The sequence below is a fragment of the Symphalangus syndactylus genome, chromosome 12 (genome assembly GCF_028878055.3).
Source record: "Symphalangus syndactylus isolate Jambi chromosome 12, NHGRI_mSymSyn1-v2.1_pri, whole genome shotgun sequence".
Classification (NCBI taxonomy): Eukaryota; Metazoa; Chordata; class Mammalia; order Primates; family Hylobatidae; genus Symphalangus; species Symphalangus syndactylus.
Genome location: NC_072441.2, coordinates 127,654,402 through 127,676,728, shown reverse-complemented (window position 1 = coordinate 127,676,728; position 22,327 = coordinate 127,654,402). Strand labels below are relative to the sequence as shown.

At 48.4% G+C, this 22,327-nt stretch overlaps 1 protein-coding gene, 2 long non-coding RNA genes and 1 pseudogene across 5 annotated transcripts in view; 1 reads left to right on the top strand and 3 right to left on the bottom strand.

Moving 5' to 3' along the window:
* LOC134734570 (uncharacterized) overlaps positions 1-12,868 on the bottom strand; it is a 247,910-nt gene extending 235,042 nt beyond the window's left edge. The window contains exon 1 of the long non-coding RNA XR_010117671.1: positions 12,668-12,868. This is a non-coding gene — a long non-coding RNA (uncharacterized lncRNA). The remainder of the gene's footprint in view (positions 1-12,667) is intronic.
* LOC129469102 (rRNA-processing protein FCF1 homolog) lies at positions 2,354-2,911 on the bottom strand (annotated as a pseudogene).
* Positions 12,869-14,485: 1,617 nt separating the features above from the next.
* Positions 14,486-20,387, bottom strand: DMRTA2 (DMRT like family A2). Its single transcript, XM_055254757.2, has 3 exons — positions 20,049-20,387; positions 17,916-18,482; positions 14,486-16,666 (listed from the first exon to the last, which is right to left on the bottom strand). Exons 2-3 carry the CDS (start codon positions 18,472-18,474, stop codon positions 15,603-15,605), a joined length of 1,623 nt encoding a protein of 540 aa, XP_055110732.1. The 5' UTR covers positions 18,475-18,482; positions 20,049-20,387; the 3' UTR covers positions 14,486-15,602.
* Positions 20,388-20,528: 141 nt separating this feature from the next.
* The window catches only part of LOC129469133 (uncharacterized), a 47,634-nt gene continuing 45,835 nt past the window's right edge, over positions 20,529-22,327 (top strand). For all 3 annotated transcript variants that reach the window (XR_010117666.1, XR_008652918.2, XR_010117665.1), the window contains exons 1-2: positions 20,529-20,693; positions 21,377-21,540. This is a non-coding gene — a long non-coding RNA (uncharacterized lncRNA). The remainder of the gene's footprint in view (positions 20,694-21,376; positions 21,541-22,327) is intronic.

Here is a 22,327-nt window from a genome sequence, read left to right as displayed (position 1 = left end):
AATGACATGAACACTTTACAAAAGAAGACATACATGAGGCCAACAATCATATGAAAAAAAGCTCAACATCACTGATAATTAGAGAAATGCAAATCAAAACCACAGTGAGATACTATCTCACACCAGTCAGAATGGCTAGTATTAAAAAGTCAAAAAACAACAGATGCTGGCATGGTTGTGGAGAAAAGGGAACACATCTACATAGTGGTGGGAGTGTAAATTAGTTCATTGTGGAAGACAGTGTAGCAATTTCTCAAAGACCTAAAGACAGAAATACCATTCAACCCAGCAATCCCATTACTGGGTATCAACCCAAAAGAATATAAGTCATTCTATCATAAAGACATGCATGCATGCATAGGTTCATTGCAACACTATTCACAATAGCAAATACATGGAATCAACCTAAATGCCCATCAACAGAAGACTGGGCAAAGAAAATGTGGTACATATATGCCATGGAATACTATGCAGTCATAAAAAGAGTGAAATCATGTCCTTTGCAGGAACATAGATGGAGCTGGAGGCCATTATCCTTAGCAAACTAACTCAGGAACAGAAAACCAAATACTGCATGTTCTCACTTATAAGTAGGAGCTAAATGATGCGGCCACATGGACACAAAGAGGGAAACAACAGACACTGGGGCTTACCAGAGGGTGGAGGTTGGGAGGAGGGAGAGGAGCAGAAAAAATAACTATTGGGTAGTAGGCTGAGTACCTGGGTGATGAAATAATCTGTACATCAAACCCTTGTGCCACGAGTTTACCTATATAAAAACCTGCACACCTGTATCCCTGAACTTAAAAGTTAAATAAAAAAATAAAAATAAATTGTCCTTACTGTGCACACAGCTTAATTTGCCTGGTATAATCTGTTTCACTGTTATAACTACATTTGGCAGCATTTTTTATAGATGAGGAGAGATTGAAAAGAATGGATAATGTTTTTTTCTAAAAAGATGCAACAAAAATTTTTTATTGTAAATTGACAATTTATATTCGTATAAATTTATGGGTTACAAAGTGATGTCATAAATTCTGGATAAAATGTAGAATAATTAAATCAAGCTAGTTAACATACCCAATACTTCAAATACATTTCTTTTTTTTTTTTTTTTGAGATGGAGTTTTGCTCTTGTTGCCCAGGCTGGAGTGTAATCGTAAGCTCTCAGCTCACCACAACCTCTGCCTCCCGGGTTCAAGCAATTTTCCTGCCTCAGCCTCCCAAGTAGCTGGGATTACAGGCATGTGCCATCATGTCCAGCTAATTCTGTGTTTTTAGTAGAGACATGGTTTCTTCATGTTGGTCAGGCTGGTCTCGAACTCCTGACCTCAGGTGATCTCCTGCCTCGGCCTCCCAAAGTGCCAGGATTACAGGCATGAGCCACCACAGTTCAAACACATTTCTGTGATGAGAACATTAATTTTGAAATGTATAATACTCCACGATTAAGTATATGCACCACTCAAAAAAAGTATAACAGAAGTGTACAATAGAACTCAAAAAGAGTATAAAACATATTTTTCCTGTCTGAGATTTTGCACCCTTTGACCATCATTAAGTATTTTTTTTTTTTTTTTTTTGCAGACATTCTCACTCTGTCACCCAGGCTGGAATGCAATGGCATAATCCCGGCCCACCACAACCTCTACCTCCTGGGTTCAAGTGACTCTTCTGCCTCAGCCTCCCCAGCAGCCAGGACCACAGGCACGCGACACCACACCTGGCCAACTTTTTCTGTATTTTTAGTAGAGATGGAGTTTCGCCATGTTGTCTAGGCTGGTCTTGAACTCCTGACCTCAGGTGGTCCTCCCACCTCGGCCTCCCAAAGTGCTGGGACCACAGGTGCAAGCCACTGTGCCTGGCCTAAAATTTTTATGAGGCAAAATATCAATTTCAAAACAGCATCAAAAAGTGAGGAGGCCAGGCACGGTGGCCATGCCTGCAATCCCAGCACCCTAGGAGGGCAAGGCATATTTTTCTGTACTAAAAATACAAAAATATTTGTCTCTACTAAAAAATACCAAAAAAAGAAAAAAAAACCCACAGGGCATGGTGGTGCATGCCTGCAATCCCAGCCACTCGGGAGGCTGAGGCAGGAGAACCGCCTGAACCCAGGAGGCAGAGGCTGCAGCGAGCCAAGATCACGACACTGCACCCCAGCCTGGGCAACAAGAGCGAAACTTCATCTCAAAAAAAAAAAGAGTGAGCGTATTTAACCACTCATTTCATAATAGAGCAAATAGGTCAACAGAATAATAATTCATGCTGTTGCATGAATAATGAACTGGCAACAAGAGAAAGTTGGTGGAAGGAAAGGCAGAGGAACTGTGTCTTGTAAGAATTAGAATCAAGGGGCCCCATAATCATCTGACATCCATTCAGTGTTGTTATCTATGGTTAGAAATGTACATGATAGGGACTCCAGGAATCTTACAGATTTTTCTTTTAAGGTCCCAGTCAACTGTGGCCATAATGTAACACTTACGCTGAGTTATTTCTGTACTAAGCAGTCATCTGCATAGGTTCCTTGGTGTGTATATGGTAATAGTTCAAATCTTGGATCCTTGGTGATCCTTAGAGCCACTTGATACTTCTGCCCCAATTTCTCAATTTCAGCCATTACACAATAAGTTATACAAGGGATACACTTGGCATACAGACAGTCCATCATTGACTGCACTAAGTCCAGTTTGGCTTTTATGGAAAAGTTGATAAAGTTGGTATCAACGAGGATGTGGTAAGGTGGGCCGAGCTGCGTATTATATTGGAAAAATAAGCGGGAAGGGTGTTGGGGAACTTCTCTTTCCTTTAATGTGCTGGGATCCTTCTTTTCTTTCTTTTTAGGTTTTAATCTATCCTTTTCTTTAAGCCTCTGATCTCTGAGACTAAGCATTCGCTTCATGGTTGCATGAAAACAAAAAAAAAAACATTTCCTTGTTTTATTTTGCTTCCCTATGGTCACACCACTCTTCTGTTTCTTCCATAATCACCAACCGAATGGATAATTTTTTAAACAAAGTTTGAACAAATGTCACACATTAAAAACACTTCTGAAAGTGTGAACACCATAAAGATTCAGAGAATGATTATAAAAGAGACAAGTAAAGATTTGGGATTAATATCTCCCATTTTTATGTGAACTGCACCATGCATACCAAACAAAAATATTGTGCCTCAGAATTCACACTTTGTTTTACTGTTTTAAATTTTTAACACAAATAAAATCTCTAAGAAGGCACATAAAGTAACAGATTTAAATAACTCAGGTTCTGATTCTTCACCTTCAACTCACTAAACTATCATTTATTTCGTATCTACCATTTAAATAGGAATATGTAGTACAACAGAGTTTGGAGAAACAAATGGCACCCTAAGCAAGTGCCCACAGTTCCAAACCTTTACAAACTTACTCTTGAAATAAATGTGGCTCATATGCTGAGTCTACATATGTTGGGACGGACTGTTTAACTGGGATTCCTCTGAATTAACTTCCATGTAGAATACAGTGCATAGTGAAGAATATGTAATTTAAAAGTGATCATTTGGTTCTGGTTCCAGTTAAGATGAAGTAAGCACATTCCACCCTGTCTCACATTGAATGCAACAAAAAATCCTGGAAAGAATGCATGAAGCAGCGATCTGAGGACTCTGAAAGGTAAATAGTAACAAGAGGATTGGGAAAGGAAACCAAAACTTGAAGAATCATTACTATAGTGGTGAGTTTTCTTGGTTTTTATTCCTCCAATATCTCCCAGCCTGGACTTAGAGACAGCCTGAATCCCAGAACACCACACCCAGTACTAATACCATATTTAATGGGGAAAGACTGAATGTTTGCACTCCAAAATGGGACAAAGCAAGAATCTCTATTCTCATCACTCCTATTCAATATTGTAGTAAAACTATCCGTACTTACAGATGACATGATTATCCATGTAGGAAATTCCAAGGAATATACAAGCAAAGCTCCTATAAATAATAAGTGAATGCAGCAAAGTTGCTTGATACAATGTCCGCATTCAAATATGAAATGTTCATCTATATAATAGTAATGAACAATTGGAGACCAAATCGGTATAAATCTTTAAAAAAAAAAAAAAAGAAATAGGGGGGCCAGGCATGGTGGCTTATGGCTGTAATCCCAGCACTTTGGGAGGGAGGCCGAGGTGGGCAGATCAAATTGAGGTCAGTAGTTGAAGACCAGCCTGGCCAATATGGTGAAAACCCACCTCTACTAAAAATACAAAAATTAGCCAGGTGTGGTGGCACATGTCTCTAATCCCAGCTTCTTGGGAGGCTGAGGCAGGAGAATCACTTGACCCTAGGAGGTGGAAGTTGCAGTAAGCCGAGATTGTGCCACTGCACTCCAGCCTGGGTGACAGGGCAAGACTCTGTCTCAAAAAAATAAATAAATAAAAATAGAATTAAAAAAGCTAAAAGCAGGAGTGAAAGAAGGGACATTACTACTGACCTTACAGAAATAATAATGAACAAATTCCTTATTATAGATATATGTTATAGATCTGAACAGATCTATAACAAGAGATTGAATTAGTAATTAAAACCTACCCATAAAGAAAAACCCAGACCCAGATGGTTTTATTGGCGAATTCTACCAAACACTTAAAGAATTAATACTAATTCTTCACAAACTTTTCCAAAAAATCAAAGAGGAGGGACCATTTCCTAACTAATTCTATGAGACCAGATTATTTTGGTACTAAAACCAAAGACATCACAAGAAAAGAAAACTATAGACTGGTATCTTTTATGAATATAGATTTAAAAATTCTCAGCAAAATACTAACAGGCTAAATTCAGCAACATACAGAAAGTATTATACACCATGAGCAAGTGGGATTTAACCCAAGATTATGAAGTTGCTTTAAAATTTGAAAACCAATTAATAGAATATACCATATCATGGCAGGGTGCAGTGGCTCATGCCTGTAATCTCAGTACTTTAGGAGGCTGAGGCAGGCAGATCACCTGAGGTCAGGAGTCTGAGACCACCTGGCCAACATGGTGAAACCCCATCTCTAATAAAAGTACAAAAATTAGGCAGGCATGCTGGCATGTGCTTGTAGTCCCAACTACTTGGGAGGCTGAGGCAGAATCATCACTCGAACCCAGGAGATGGAGGTTGCAGTGAGCCGAGATCACATCACTTCACTCCAGCCTGGACAACAGAGCAAGACTCCATCTCAAAAAAAAAAAAAAAAATATATATATATATATAGAGTAAATGATAAAAGCCATATGATTTTCTCAACTGATGCAGGAAAAAAACATTTTATAACATTTAACACCTCATTATAATAAAAACATTCAGTAAACTAGAATAGAAGGAAACTTCTTCAACCTGATAAAGGACATCTACAAAAAATAACTAACGTGATATTTAATGGGGAAAGATGAAATGCTTTCACCTGAAGAACAGGAACAAAACAAGGATATCCAGTCTTGCTGCTTATATTTAACATTTTACTGAAGGTTCTAGCCAGGAAAATTAGGCAAGAAAATGAAATAAAAGGCATCCAGATTTGAAATGAATAAGTGAAACTGTCTGTTTTCAAAAGACATAATCTTGTAAAAGGAATATCCTAAGGAACCCACTTAAAACAATTAGAACTAACAAATTAGTTTGGTAAGGATGCAGGATACTAGGTCAATATTCATAAATCAATCATATTTCTACACATTTGCAAAGAACAATCCAAATATGAAATTAAGGAAACAATTCAATTTACAGCAATATCAAAAACAGTAAAATACTTAGGAATATATTTAGCAAAAGAAATGCAAAACTTATACTCTGAAAACTACAAAGTATTGTTGAAAGAAATTAAAGAAGACCCTAATAAATAGAAAGACATCCCATGTTCATGGATGAAAGACTTAATATTGTTAAGACGGTAATACTTCTCAAGTTTATCTACAAATTTAATGCTATTCACATCAGTTTCCAGCTAACTACTTTGTAGAAATTGACAGGCTGATTCTAAAATGTATATGGAAATTCAAGGGACACCATGTAGTCAAAATAATCTTGGAAAAGAAGTTGGAAGACTCATACTTCCCAATTTCAAACTTACTACAAAGATACAGTAATTGATACAGTGTGGTACTGGTATAAAGATAGGTATATAAATCAATAGAATAAACTGGGAGTTCAGAAATAAGCCCTCACATTTATGGTTAATTGAGGGATTATTTTCATTTAGGTTTTTTGTTGTCTTTCATTGTCAAAGTTCTTCTCAGGGTTAACTGAGTTTTGACAAGGGTCCCAAGAAAATTCAATGGGGAAAGAATAATCTTTCTTTTTAAAATCTTTGTACTTTTAATTTTTGTGGGTACATATCAGGTATATATTTATTTGGTATGTGAGATATTTTGATATAGACATGCAATGTGTAATAATCACATCATGGGAAATGGAGTACCTATCTCTTCAAGCATTTATCCTTTGAGGTATAGTCTTTTCAACAAATAATGCTGGGACAGTTGGATATTCACATGTAAAAGAATGAATTAAGATAGTATCTCATACATATGCAAAAATTAACTCAAAATGAATTAAAAACTTAAATATAAGAGCTAAAACTATAAAACTCTTTGAAGAAGAAAATCTAGATGTAAATCTTCATGACCTTGGTCTAGGTAGTGGCTTCTTAGATGTGATACAAAAAATACAAACTACAAAAGAAAAAAAAAAAACAGATGAACTGGACTTCATCAAAACTCAAAACTTTTGTGTTACAAAAGACACCACCAAGAAAGTGAAAAGACAAACCACAGAATGGCAGAAAATACTTGTAAGTCATCTAACTGATAAGGGGCTTGTATCTAGAAGATATAAATAAATTTTACAATTCAGTAGTAAAAAAACAAATACAATTTCAAAGTAGTCAAATGACTTGAATAGACATTTTTCCAAAGAAGATACACAAATGGCCAGAAAGCACATGAAAAGATGTTCAACATTATTAATTGTCAGGAAATATAAATCAGAACCACAACGAGATGCCACTTCACACCCACTAGGATGGCTAGAATTAAAAAGATAGATAAAAATTTCCAGGCAAAGTAGCTCACACTTGTAAGGCCATCACTTTGGGAGGCAGGGGCAGAAGGATTGCTTGAGTCCAGCAGTTCAAGATGAGCTTGGGCAAATAAACATAAGGAGACCACATGTCTACAAAAAATTTAAAAATTAGCTGGGCATGGTGGCATGCATTTGCAGTCCCAGCTACTCAGGAGGCTGATGTGAGAGGATCACTTGAGCCCAGAGGTCAAGGCTGCAGTGAGCTATGATTGCACCACTGCACTCCAGCCTGGGCGACAGAGTGAGATTCTGTCTCGAAAAAAAAAAAAAAAAAAAAAAAAAACAGACAAAAACAGGTGTTGGTGAGGATGTGAAGAAACTGATACCCTATTGCACTGCTTGTGGGAATGTAAAATGATGCAGCTGCTGTGTAAAAAAAAATTTGGTAGTTCCTCCAAAGGTTAACATAGAGAAAAATTACCCAGCAATTCCACTCCTAAGTATATACCAAGAGAATGAACACATACAGCAGAAGTATTCATAATAGCCAAAACGTGGAAACAACCCAAATGTCCATCAACTGATGAATGGATAAGTTTTATATATATATATATATATATGAATATATATATGAATATTGTTTGGCTATGAAAAGGAATGATAAACTGATGCATGATACAACAGGGATGAACCTTGAAAACATTTATGCTAAGTGAAAGAAGCCAGTCACAAAAGGCCATATATTGTATGATTCTATTTATATGAATTGTCCAGACTAAACAAATTTATAGAGACAGAAAGTAGATTAGATGCAGAAACTCCTCTAGGATTGGGGAGATATTTACCTGGAGAAGTGAAAACTTGTGATCACACAAAAGCCTGTTTGTGAATGTTTATAGCAACCTCATTGGTAATTTCCAAAAACAGAAACAACCCAAATGTCCTGTAACTGTGAATGAATACACAAATAGTGATAGATCAATACAACTGAATATTATTCAGCAATAAAAAGGAATGGACTATTGACATGTGCAACAATTTGGATGGATCTCAAAGGGATTATGCTAAGTGAAAGAAGCCAGTCTCAAAGGCCACATACTGTCTGGTTTCATTTGTGTAACATTCTGGAAAAGAAGAAACTGTAAAGACAGAGAACAGATCAGTGGTTTCCAGAGATTAGGGGTAGGGGAGAGGGTTTGATTATAAAGGGGCAGCACAGGGAAGCTTTCTGGGGTGACAGAGCTGTTCTGAATCCTGATTGTGATGGTGGTTAGACAAATATATACATTCATCAACCTTTTAGAAATGTACTATGAAAAAGTCAATTTTACTGTATGTAAACAAAAAAATAATAGTTGTGACAATTTGTGATATATATAAATAAAGAAATATGTACAGTGTGTGTGTTTGTGTGTATACACACACACATAATTTAAACTCAACAATCACTGCAGGGATTGTTTAGAATTTAGACCACCAACAAAAGTTCTCTGAGGTGAGAAATATTTTATCTCTGACATTGTTCAGAATTGCTGGGAAATGGTAATAACTTAAAAAGCAGACCAACTTTTAGTATTATTATTGTTTTAAATATTCTACAAACAATGAGCCTTCTTATTGCCTTCTCTAGGAAGGATGGGTCCCATCATTACAACCCTGGTATGTCTCTCCCTTTTGTGGTTCTAGAATGGAAGCCTTCAGGCACAGAGAAACTGATCTTGGAAGTTGGAAATCAGTAGACTGAAAGGTCAAGGGCTATGGGTGGGGCTCTGACAGTGACTGCTACAGGCAACCAAATCCTGGTTTGAACAAATCAATTGTTAAATTTAAAAAGTATTTCCAACTGGGGCAATTAGATAAATGTTAATATACATTGAGTATTAGGTTATATAAAGGGATTATTTTTAATATTGATAGTATACTAATGTACCGTGGCTTTGTAAGAAAATGTCCTCATGTTTTAGGGATGAGGTATTCATATTGAGGTATTTCAGAGTGACATTTCACAATGTCTGTAATTTGCTTTTAAATACATCAAAGAAAAACTAAGGTGAAATAAATATGACAAAATGTTAAATAGTTATTAAAGTTATGAGATTAGTATACAAATATTCAGATTTATTATACTATTCTCTACTTTCTTATACACTTGAAATTTTTCATAGTAAAAAGTTTTTAAAATAAAAAACACACTGGAAAAGCATTTCTTAGTGCCAAAGCCAGTGAACCCTCACTCTAATAAGATCCCACGACCCTGTTACGGCACATCACAAGATGCTGAATCAAAGAACACCTGGAGCATCTCAGTAGGCTTCGGAAAAGAAAATGGAAAAGCAAGTAACATCCTTCTAAAGCTCCTACCCTAAAATGCTAAGACAAAGACAATTTAGGGCTGAAATGGGCAAACATTCAGCTATCCTGAAAGCTTAATTTTCCAGTAGGTCCCATTCCCTATTGGTTCTGGGATGGAAAGATGACAAAAGTCTAGTCAATGAGTCATTTCCAAGATGTTTTGTTTAACTACAAAAGAGAAAGTAGAATGCAAGCTGAGGTCACCGATGGCCATTTGCACTTCATTTGGAGAAAGTCTGCCTGACATGAAGACAACTTAGAGTACAGCTGATCTAAGAGATGGAGAAAAGCAGCTCAGGTGATGGTGTTTGAGCACCTGGTTCCGACTTTTCCTAAGATAAACTCTGGAAATTTTAGTTGTAAATGTCTGTAATTATTATTGTCATTACTATGAAGAAGATAAAAAGGAGAAAATTCCTTCTTTTTAAGTCAGTGTGACTTGAGTGTCAATAACTTGCAAATACACTCTTGTCACATTCTCTGACCTATGAGGTTAGGTCACAAAAGGCCCTGTAGCTTCCACTTTGCTCTCTGGGACATCTGCCTTGGAACCCTGAGTCAACATGTAAAAAGTCTGATATCCTGAGGATACCATGATGGAAGTGCTCCAATTAACCGTCCAGCTGAGCCCAGCCTTCCAGCCATCCACACCAAGGAATCAGACATGTGACTGAACCTGTCTTGGGGTCTCCAGACCAACACATCTACCAGCTGAATACCACCAAGAGATCTTCATCAACAATAAAAAAAGCTCTGCCCAAATTTCTGACCCATAAATGATACAATAAAATGGTTGTTGTTTAAACCACTACATTTCAGGGTCATTTGTTATGCAACAATAGTTAACAGGAACAGGCAGCCATGAGGGTGCAGCTAAACTGGGCAGTGGCAGATGCAGTTTTTTTGTTTTTTGTTCGTTTGTTTGTTTTTTGTTTTTGAGATGGAGTATCCCTCTGTTGTCAGGCTGGAGTGCAGTGGCATGATCTCTGCTCACAGCAAGCCCCACCTCCTGGGTTCACACCATTCTCCTGCCTCAGCCTCCCAAGTAGCTTGGACTACAGGTGCCCGCCACCACGCCCAGCTAATTTTTTGTATTTTTAGTAGAGATGAGGTTTCACCATGTTAGCCAGGATGGTCTTGATCTCCTGACCTCGTGATCCACCCACTTCGGCCTTCCAAAGTGCTGGGATTACAGGCGTGAGCCACCGTGCCCAGCGGGCAGTTGCAGTTTGTAATGGGGCCTGAAGTTTTAAGATAGAAGTCGCTTGACTGTATGCACAAAGTGCAAGACCTTGAGAGGAACATGTCAGGTGTGGAGACTTGAAGTTTAAGCTTCACTGGTTCACAGTGAGTCCACCTGTGAAACTGGACCCTAAGGAAGGTGGGGAGAATCCTTAAAGAGAGGAAAACGAGAAGAGCTTTCCAGGCAGAGGTGACCTTCATGGACGAGGCATGGTCTGTTATGTTAAGAGGCCAGTCCTCTTGGCACCAAGAGACATGGTGAGAGGGTCTCAACACCTCTCCCAGGCCCATGGCCTCCACTAAGGGAGTCCTGTGTCCTCGGGGGACAGGGAGCTGTGCCACCTCATTCCTCCAAGATAACAGCTGACTCTTTCTACCATTTGGTATCCATGCTGAGAAGACCTACATGTCCCTCAAACTCTGAAGTTGAACATGAAGCTTCTTCTCCCTGCCCTCAAATCTTGTCTCTGCCCCAGGTGGGAATCAGCCCTCTTCCTTACTTACTCCCAACACTGGATCAACAGTGGGTAGTTTGGCTCCTAGCAGTTCTTGAATGGGCCCTCTTCTCTCCCTCACACTACTTCCACTGATCCCTTTTTGGCACAACCATTTGTCACGGCCCCTGAGGGAGAGGTTGGGCCTGTCTCCAAATAATCTACCAAATCCAGATGCAAATCTTACCAGGTCCTGTTGTCAATAGCTCCCAGTACTGAAGTCCAGGCCCAGTTTCTGGCACTCAAGTTTCTCCATGATCTAACCTCTGACTCTGTGCAACCTCAACAGCCTGTCTCCCCCTCCTCCCTTTCCATCTGCTAGTCCAGCGGGACCCCTGACTGCCTCCCCAATGTCCTACCACAGATCACAATGCTGCCCCTCACCAAACCCCTCAGGACTCAGCTCACTTCCTCTGAGGCATTTACAGAACCACACTCTCCCATCTGTCTGTGTGGCCCCATGCCCTAGGCGGGGTGTCTCCCATAATCTGTGACACTTTAGAGGGCTCAGAAGCCCCATTTGCTCCAGTCACTGGATCCCTCTGAGCCGTTGACTCCTTTGTTGAATGGGGCCACACCATCCACACCAAAGGATATGAGAATGGTAATAGTGAACACCTAGTGAGAAAGCACTGAGCTGAGAGCTTTTGGGTATTATTTCATTTACTTCTCACAGCACCCAGAGAAACAGACCCCACTATTCCACCATTTAATTGAGGCAGAGTGCCTTGAGGAAGTGGCCTTCCCCGGCCAGACCTCCCTTGTGTGCACTTGTGTATCCCAGGGTCCTAGAACTGGGCCTGACATACATTAAGTATTTAGCAAATATTTGCTGACTGAAGAAATTCAAGAAAGAATAACCCCAGCCAGCGACTGAGCCTGGACCCTGGCTCTAGGCTCTTCCTGGCCCACTGAGCAGGATTCTGCTGGGGAACATGGTTGATACAGGACTTGGCATACAGTAGGTGCCAGTATGTCGCTGCTGCTGCTGTTGTGCAGGAGGGGTGGGGCAGGGAAGCTCCCCACCAGCTGGAGCTACCCGCGGCGGCCCGGGTTCGCATCCTCCCAGTGCCCAGACCCAGTCGGCTCCAGCTTGCTTTGGGAAGCATTCAGGAATAAACGTGGACAGTAGCGGTCAGGAAGGGGATTCCCGTTTCCCCTTCTCCCAGAAGCAAAAGAGGTAACGCTGCTGCCACTGCCCTCTCTTTCCAGGGTGCGAACGCCGCCCGAGACTGGGGTACCCCACACTCCTCCCTAGCGCTGATCCCAGCGGGGCTCAGGCCGCAGTCCCCTCCTGCCGGCTGCGGAAGCTCCCAGAAGCGGAGACTCACTCGCCCCCCTGCCCCTGCCACCAGGCCAGAGAGTCTGGAGCTCAGATACTGGCTCCCTGGGGCCTGGGTGTGCGACCCCAGGCCGGTCATTGCAGGTCTCTGGGCCTCCCTGTTCCTGACTGTGCAATGGGCAGCGGGTCAGGGGCGCACCGTGGGCGCAGTACGTTCCCAGGCGCCAAGGGCTGTGACTGACTTACCTGGTCTTCCACCGCGGGGCCTGGGCCATGGAGACGCTCCGGGCCCTGTAACGGGGGACCTCGGGTGCCCCACTACCTCACTCCTAGAACGCCCACCGCTCACGAAGCCTTCCTGAGCTCTACCGGAAGGTGCTGACAGCCTGGAGCTGAGGCCTGGGCGCTTGGGGTCACGCTGCTTCTCTCTGGGCCTCCTGTGTTCACGGAAGTAGAGTTTCCGCAAACCTCCCACTCTCGGCCAGCAGACCCCGCCTCATGCGAGGAGAAGGAGACCCACTAGGGGCGGTGGAGAGGCGAAGTGATCCGGGGTCCGGGAAAGTTGGACAATTCCCTGGACCAGATGGCCCTCAGTTTCCTCCTCTGTAAAATGGGGCCGGTAGTAAGCAACTCTCTGGATTCACCCTGGTTTGCTGTGAGGGTGAACCAATATAATAGTCTTGAAGTCTGTGACGCTCCAGATGTTCTTGGGAATGAGTAACGGGGGTCCACAGGCCGCCCCTCGGGTCCGGCCAGAGCACCGAGAGGAACCGAGGAGCCTCGGGGCACCCAGGTCCTTCCCGAAACCAACACCTTGGGTGCGGTGGGGCAGAGGACGGGGATGAGGCGGCCAGAACCGCCCTGCGGAGAGGCTGGGAGGCTCCGAAAACCTGGGGTAGGGGGAGCGCGCGGGGGCTTTAGAGGGCGCAGCGGCCAAGGGCAAGAAAGTTTACACTCCCAGAAGCTTCCGCACGCTTTCTCCCGCCTTCCTCTTTTCTTTCTAACTCTTCCCTCTCCTCTCTCCTCTCGCCTTCTTTTTTCTCCTTTTTTATCCCCTTTTCGTCCATCGCTCTTGCCGGCATCTTTCTTCTCTGGGTCCTTCTCCCCCACTTTCATCTCATCGCGCTCGCACTTCATCACCAGACAGCCAAACCCCCTTTCCAATTAAAGTGGAATTAGGCAACTCAATCAAATTAGTTCCCCATTAAAGCCCTTCTTTATTAAACCGTTTTCTTGTCCTGCTATTAAGTTTCACTGCCTGGCGGAACTCGAGCCGGCCCCAGAAGTTTACTTTGGGATGTCGCCGGACCCAGCCGAGGAGAGGAGTCACTCTTTTCCTGGAGCGGGGGAGTCACCCCGCGGGGAGCGGGAGGGACTGGAGGTTGAGGGAGAGGGTCGGCCCCGGAGCGGCTAATTTGCTCTGCTGGGCTTGAGGAGGGAAGGTGAAAAGGGTGAGAGACGAGGTCTGGCTCGAAGTCGCGTGCTCACGGCCATTCTCCCAGATTACACTTTTTCAAGGAAGGCAGCATGCCACCCCAACTCCCCAGAACTCCATAACTCCCAGGCTGTAGCCCTTGTCAGGAGAATGGTAGCAGCCACCCTGCCCAGCCGTCACCTTCGCTGCCTGTGGTTCCAAACCTGGGATGGGGAGCGCGCAGTGTGCGGCCCGAGCTACATCCAAATCTACACCTGGGAAAGAGCGGGGACTGGGCCCCCAGCCTTGCAAGATCCCTGTGAGGACTCGGGCCGGCGATCCAAAAACTAAGAGCCGGGGCAAGGCGACCCCTGCGCAAGGGTGCCCGAGCTGGGGTACACACTGGGTTCCCGCTGCTCAACGGTCGCGGGTCGTTCGGGAGTTGTGAGCCCCGCGCCACTCTGGTGGGATAGGTCCTCCGGGTACCACAGGAAGTCTCCTCTCCCAGTAGCCCGAGGGTCGGAGGTCCCATGGGACCTCGGACAAGCGTCTCCTTAGCGCCGCGGCCTGAGCGGGAAATCACGACCTTCCCCAGCGCCCCCCCCCTCCCCACACCCCCTATTTCTCGAGGAGCGGGACGGGATTCGGCATTGTTTTCTTAGAAAATAACATTTATTTCTAGCTCATATCTATGCAAAGGAAAGCACAAAGTGCTGCTCTGCAGCAGCGTTTTCCGCTGCGGGCCCTTCAGTCAGGGCGTTTGGCGAGTCCCGGGAGGCGAGGATGGGCCCGCGAGCGGGCGGTTCTGGCTCAGTCACACGTCGCTCTGTTCCTGCTTCAGTGCGCACCTTGACGGCTCCTTAGGGACAGACCAGCCGCAGGCAAGAGGGGCAGGTGGGCAGGATTCATCCCGAGTTTCCAATATATTTAATCTATAAACCTGATAAGTACAATGCGCGCATAGTCTAATTTTTTTCCATTTTGTCCCTTTTTTTGCTTGTTTTTGAATGTTTTTCACGTTAATACCGAGGTCACCTACAGATTACAATTAATAACTTAGAATTCCATTTTATAACATTATACACTGGCTTGTATATATATATGTATAGATTATATATAGATTTATACATATATAAAAACACACTGCACCAAGGAAACCCATGCTTATCGGCATAAGCAACAAAGAGAGCGACAAATACCGCAACGAGGAAAGTGCACCTTAGAACTTGTTTCCTTTTTTTTTTACAATTGTATCGATATATATGTGTGTCCCAAAGACTCGACTCAGTGCCAAGAGATTTATACATCCTAAATTTATATTTGTTAGAGCGAATATTTAAATTTTTTAAAAGTGGGGGCTGGGGAGACACAGAAAAGACTCTCGGATTATCCTGCCATCCACTGAGAGCCGGATGAGCACAGCTAAGGAGCCGCAGGAGCCTGCGATGCTGTCGCAGCCTCTGAATTCTCATGAATTCCCAGCCTTTTGGAAAGGGGGCCGGGCGAGGCTGGAAGAGGGATCCGGAGGTAGGAGATGAGGACCCAGGCCGCGTACCCCCTCCGAGAAAACCTGCACCTGTCTGTAGCTGCTCCCCCTTTGCTCAGCCTTCCCCACCCACCCTCTTAAAGAAAACCCAAAAACCACCTTGGAGTGAGAAGACCCCAGCCAGGGCTCAGAGAGAGCGCTGGGCGAAGAGGGGTCGACGGCCCGCGGGGACAGGGCTGGGGTTCCTGTTTGGGGACCGGCCGGCTGCCAGGCCCCTCGCCCTACTGCTTCTCCGGAGCGCCGTTGACCATAGGCCCGTACAGGCCGCCGCCGTAGGTCGGCTCCTTGTGCACCGCCGCAGCAGCGGCGGCCGAGCGGTCACGCATGAGATCGCTGAAGGCGTAGTCCATGGGCGGGCGGAAGCCCAGCGTGGGCACCAGGCCGGCGGTGGAGTAGGGCGCCATGAAGGCCAGACCGCGGCTGTGCGCCGCTGCCGCGGAGTAGGCCAGGCGCAGGGGGCTGAGGCCGAGCGGCGCGCCCAGCGGGTAGGCGCCCGCGTCCGCACCGAAGTGACTGGCGTTGGGCTGCAGCGGCGAGAAGGCCGAGCGGCTGCTAAGCGAGCCCAGCGCCCCAGGCGCCATGGCGCCGGCCAGCAAGGGTCTGTGGTGCGGGGGTGCGGCGGGCCCGGCCTGCAGCGGCGCAGGCAGCCCAGGCCCCGCGGTAGCGGCGGCGGCGTCGACGCGGCTGGGCCACGCGTCGTCTGCAGCTGCTGCAGCACCCACGGCGGCCTTATCCGGGGGCGCCGCAGGGCCCAGGCCGGCCGCCAGGCCTCCACGGTGGTGGTTCAGCACCTGCTCGATGGCCTGCACCACGTCGCCGCCGCAGCCCTGCAACACCAGCTCCAGAACGCCTCGCCGGTGGCCTGGGAACACGCGTGTCAAGATGTCCAGCGGCGTCCGCTGCCGTGGACCCGAGCCTCCGCCCAGCCCTGGCGCCGGCGCGGCCTCACCCTCTTCTTTGTCAGCCTCTGAACCGGATTCAGAGCCCAGAGGACTAGCGGAGCCCGGGCTGTCCTCGTCGCCGCCGCCGCCGCCGCCAGGGCCAGCGCTGCCTGGGCAGCTGCCACCTGCCTCTTTGGAGGCCCGAGCTAGGGGCGAACCCGAAAAGGACTCGCCATCACCGTTCTCCGAGCCTGAGCCGGGCCGCACCTCCGGGGACGACGTCCCGGGCCCCGAGTCTGCGCCGTCAGGTGATAAGGGCTTCACCGGCGGCGGCGGCGGGCTGCCCGGGCGGCCTGCCTGAAGCAGCGTCTTAGGAAACAGGTCAAACTTCTGCAACTTGGCCTCTGGGAGGGGAGAAAACGTGTCGTGAGGAGCAGTTAGCTAGAAGACTGCGGTCACAGCACCTCGGCCCTTTGGATCTCAGTTTCCTCTCCCTCAACCCCACAGCCCTTATTCACTAGGCCCCAGTGCCCCTCTTTCTTTTTGCTCTAGCATTCCTTCCGCTCTGAGCCCCTACAGCCCTGACCACAGGGCTCCCTCTCTTTCTGTACTCCTCAGAACCCCAACTACCTGCGCCCTGTAAACTCGATGTTCAGTGCTGCTTTCCCCACATCTGTGCCCCAACACCTCCACCCTTAACTTCCTTTCCAGTCCTGCCCTGCCCTGGAGAAGTGGCCAGGTCCAGGGTTCAAACAAGAGACAACATAACTTCTGCCTAACCACGCTGTACAGGAGCCCACTGTATAGAAGATGCCTGCCCTGGCAGTGCAGCCTGTAAGGAAAGGCGCCCTTGGTTATCTAGGAGGTCCCAAGCTTCTCTACAGGCAGAAGTAGAGCCCCTATTTCTAATCCACCCTTTCCAAAATTGAGACCTGAGAAGTTCTTCCCTCCCAAGTTTAGAGCTGATCCCTCCTTTCCCTCAACGGCCCTGGCCTAATTTCTTCCCTCCCCACAAAAAGCCACGGGGGTCCGGAAAAAGAGGGTGGGGCTAGGCAGGGAGTAGGAAGCGACGCCAAGAGGAAAAGACATAGGAAAGCAGACCTGAGAAACCAGGGAGGGTGCGGAAGAAGCTAGAAGGAGGGAGGGCGCAGTAAGCGGTTGTCCAGAGGGCATTAGGAACGCGAGAAGGGGAAAAGAAACTAGGGCGTCTCAGAACCTAGGGAAAGCAATGGGGTGGGTGTCAGTTAAACGGGGTGGGGGAATTCCTTAAGAGAGTTGGGAAGGAGCAGAGGGAAAGGGTCTGTGAAGAAGCGCAGAGCGAAGGAAGATGCGCAGGTTTCCACCTGGGGAGAAGACGAAGCAAAGAAGCAGGGACCTGCCTGCGTTTGGGTAGAGGCGAGTAAAAAAATTAAAGCGTGTACATTTGGGCCCGATGCAGGAGAAAGGGGTAAAGTGCAAATGCTCCAGAAGCGAGAGAAAGGAGAGTTTCCGTACCCACCCTCCATACCCGAGGCTGGGCGAGCGGCGAACCCTAGCAGTCGCGGCGACTGGACACGGGGGTTCTACTCTTTCTGAACCGAGACAAGCCCCTGGACCGCGCGCCCCAGAGCTACGATCCTGCTGCCCCTACCTGCGGCCTGGCCGCGCTCTCACCTGAGCCCCCTGCGCCAGCTGCTCCGCCTCCGGTCCCCGCGGGCGCTCCCGCTCCAGGTCCCCCGCCGTCGGCGGCGCACACTGAACCGAAGACCTCGTAGGCGGGCCTCGGGGGGATGATGCCGTTGGCGGCGGCCAGCGCCAGCCCCTCGGCAGTGCCGTAGAGCAGCTGCAGCTCGCGCGCCTCATTCTCCTCCTGCGCTTGCTGCCTGCGCAGCGCCACCTGCGCCGCCATGACACGCTGGCGCTCGGCGATGAGCGTGCACTTGGCGCACAGGCAATCCTTCCAGCGACAGTAGCGTTTGTGGCCCTTGAGTGCCGACACCACGCCATGGTTGCGACAGCGCGCGCACTTGGGGGTCCGCGGGTACTTCTCAGCTGCCCGCAGCAACAGTGGCGGCCCCCGCAGCAGGCCGCCTGCCACGCTCACCGGTAGCGATGCGGCGGCCGCCGCGGCTGCCGCCACCGACGCCACCGACGCCACAGGCGGCCCCGTGGCTGTTGCCGCCGCCGCCGTCGCCGCGCCGGGCACGCTGGGCAGCTCCGAGCGCAGCTCCATGACAGGACCTGACGGGAAAGAAGGTGGGAGAGGGGAGAGATCTGGTGAGGAGCACACCGCGCGCTAGGCCAAAGCGCAGCCTTGAGGAACCCAAGCTGGAGAGGGAAATTTGGGCCGCGGAGGCTGGGCTAGCGGGGCCAGAATTGCTGGGAGGAGGTGCAGTCGGAACCTCCTTGTGAGCCCTAGCGCCTTCACCCCAGTCCGGCCACGGCTGCTCTTAGACTTGATTTACACGCTGGGGGTAAGATTTTGTCTGAATCAGTGATTCCGCTGGAAAAAATAAAGAGACATGTAAAGTGTGAAAGTCACTGATTCAGATGGCTGTAATGAGGATTTGGAAAAGTTAAGATGATACCCCAAAGCTTAGCCTAATCGGGGTGAGACGGGTGAGAGAAATGTTCGTTTGACGGGACTGGGATTAGAGCGACAGTTTTGGCCCAGAAGTTAGGCTGATGCCAAGGGCAAAACAGGAAAACCCGGAGCAAAACGGTCAGTTTGGTGGAAGGGTGAAGAGGAGAGAGATGTGAAGGCGCAGAGTTGAGCTGGTTGGGCCGGAGTTTTGTTTCTTTTTGTTTATTTTTAATGCAGTTTGGGGCAGAAGCTTTGGAGAGAAAAATCAGCAACAGAAAGAATAGCTTTAGGAAGCAGAGTGGGGGCGAGGAAACAACTCAGGCAAAGTTAGGCCCAGTGGCTCTGGGACCCATAAAAATGTGAGCCCTAAAAGTTCCACGGTGCGGGCCTCCAGAGAGTGAGAGAGAAAATGTGTGTGGAGTTTAGTTTAGGTCTGGTAGTATTAAAGAGAAAAACTCGGCCAAAGAAACTTTCTGTATAGGCAAACCCAGCCCAAAGATAAGCTTCATGGGCAAGGAAAACAGTGAAAAGCAGCTGATCTGGGTGTCCGGGATCCAGGGGCCGCGACTGGGAGAGGAGGATGTGTAAGAAGAAAACCCACAGGCAAATGCCGGGGGAGGGGATTGGGTAAAACCTGTGGTGCAATTTTTTAGCTTCGCAGTCTGGAGTAGTAGTCGGGGCGGAAGACGTATCCTGCGAAAAGTTAGGCATTTCAGGAGGGGGATCTTTCTCGAAGACCACCTCGCACTGCCCTCCCCTCCCCTCCGGGTTTAGGGACAGAGTCGTCAGACACGCCCTCCCCGTCTTGGGGTCCCAGGGGACCCCGCTCGAGCGCAGGCTCCTGCGTTCTGATCTCAGAGTTGGGGTCCTAGGACACGGATGGCCCAGCAGGCTGCACCAGGCCAGGGGAGTCGCCTTCGCAACTGGCCATAAACGGACACCAGAGTCCCGCCCACGCCGCAGCCCCACAAGGCCCAAGCAGGCCCAGCTCCCCGCTTCTGCCGCAGTCTCCTCTGCTTCCCGCGTTCCCCGTCCCTGCCAGAGCCCGGGACAGAGTCCTTGTGTCTCCGTCCGAGAGTCCCAGACCTCCTCTCTATGAGCGTTGCCTCCTCTCCCAGACCCCTCGGGCGGCGCCGTTCCTAAGGCCCACGGGGCCCAGGCCTCCTCAACAGGGGCCGCAGACCAGGTCGCCACCCACTGCTCTCCCTGCGGCCCTCAACTACCTGCCTTGGGCTCCGGGATCCTCCTCCTCCGCTGGCGCGGCACGCGCCTCCCGGCTCCACTGGCGACGCTGGCGCTCTTGGCCTCTTCCCTTTGCCCCCGGCCCCTTATCTGACCACGTCACCCTCCTTCAGTCACCATGTCCGAACTTCTGGACCCCTCAGAACGCAGCGCAGTACAACCTTCCCTTCAGAAATCCGGGTCGGAGGCTCGTCTGCGGGCCGCTTGATTGGAACCCGCGACCTGACTCTCGCCGTGCTGGGTCCCCTCGCGGTGCGCGCCGGACGCTGCGCGCAGCCGGGGCCCAGTTGCCCGGCGCTGCCAGACTCTCAATGAGCCGCTCGCCCGCTCTATTGTTGCTCCTTAGGGCTCCATTAGACAGAATTGGACAACAATGTGGCGCCTGCCATTGGCCAGGGGAGGCACACGGCGCTCTGATTGGCCGGGCCCGCGCCCGGGGAGCCCCGCATTCTACAGTGTCCGAAAGATTCGAAACTCCAAAAGTTCCACTGTGTGCCTCCGGGAGGGGAGGGGGCGCGCCAGGAAAGGAGTGGAAAAAAGTGGGCGAGGAGGAGCGTTGAAAATTTCGTGACAAGTAGTTTCCGTGAGCCCGAGAGCGTGTGAATTGCTCCTAATTACCGTGTCCGGTGCGCCTCTCTGGGTAGACTTGTGTAACCTCTCCGCTTCTGGGGCGCCGGCTCGGCTGCTCCGCTCTCACTGGCCGGGAGAGCTTGGCAAAGCCGAGCTTCCCAAGTGGCCCTGGAGCCCTGGGGCGGAATGGGGGGCAGGTGACAATTCAATTACTGCGGTCGGGGTGGGGGAGGGACAGGGGTGCGGGGGTGGGGAAGGGCATAAAATCGTTCAAGGCATAAATGCCAGGACGATTTTTCCTGCCTTCTTCCTGCTATGTTTGGGCGCGCTCCCAAATCCGACGAGTTTGGGGTAGTTGGGGGCTGCTTTGGTTTTGTCCTCCTGTCTCCTTTAAAGCTCAGTTACTTTATTTTTAAAAGTCCTGATACGATAGTCATCCTGGAGGGTAAGTGTGGTTTATGAAGATTTTCGTGTTTAAAGAGAAGCTCAGCGAAGAGAAATGAGATTGCGCTTCCTGTCGGTGCCTGCCGCGTCCCTCGCGCCCTGAGCCTTTCCTCTCCCCGCCCATCTTTCGCGTCCCTCAGCCCCTTTTTGCTCTCTTTTCCTCATTTTTCAGCATCTCGATTTCTTTTCCGTGGTGGAGGGATTCTTTTTGTCGTTATTGTAAATGAACAAATAGACCCCCCCTTTTATTTTCTTTTCTAAACGAAAGTAAAAAGTGGCCTCTGTGTCTTCGCAGATTCTCTTAAACTCAGGACGCGCATCGGTCTGTCCGACCTTCCCGGCAAGAGACAAAGTCACTGCTGGGAGGCCCCCTCGGACAGTTTTCAGTTTTAACTTTCGCCTTATTCTCATCCTGTCCTGATGTCACGGCCCTGAGGAACAGCTCGTTCTGCAGAAGAGGTAACAGGTTTCAGATTTTGTTTCCTTTTTGAAAGGCAACATCTGGAATTAATGCCGCGGCCCTCGGGCGAGTCGCCCTCGGTTTCTGTAGCTCTGATTCTATCTCTGTGTCTTTTCATTCTGTTTTTCCCTCTAATTTCTAATGTTCTGTCACTCTCGTTTTTGTTCTCTACTTTTCTCTCTCTCCTTCAGAGCAAAGAAAATTCGTTTAAATAATGAGGAAAATGAGCGTTCCTGTCGTTCTCCCTCTACTCTTGACTGTGCGTCTCTGCGTCGCTCTTTCGAACCTCCAGGCCGGCGGGAATCTAGGCACGTAGACTCGGCCCGGGGCGTCGCGGCCTCAGGACGCAGCCCCTCCCGCCTGGCACGACTACTGGGCCGCACCTTGTCAGTCTATCCTCTTCTGAGCCCAGGAGTGGGGGTGGGGGAAGGACGGTGCGACCAACAGGCGCCCACCCGAAGACCACAGAACCTGGCGCCCGGGGAGAGCCCTGGAAGAAGCCCACCCGGAGGCTGAGGCTGGAGGGAGGAGTGGGTGGGGGTGATGCGCTGGAGGACCGGGCGGAGAGCTTCCAGAAAGTTCACCAGGCCCCGGCGCGAGGGCGCTCCGACACGGACAAGGTCTATGATAGCGATAAAAACCTGGTCACTCGCTCCCAGAAAATGCCTCTTGCTGGAGTCTGTGAATGGGTTTAGGAGAGAGAAGGGTGTCAACCCCCGCGAGAGTCTCCCGCGTGAAGTGAGGATAGGGGAGTGCTTCAGGGAGAATATGTCCTCTAGGAGCGCA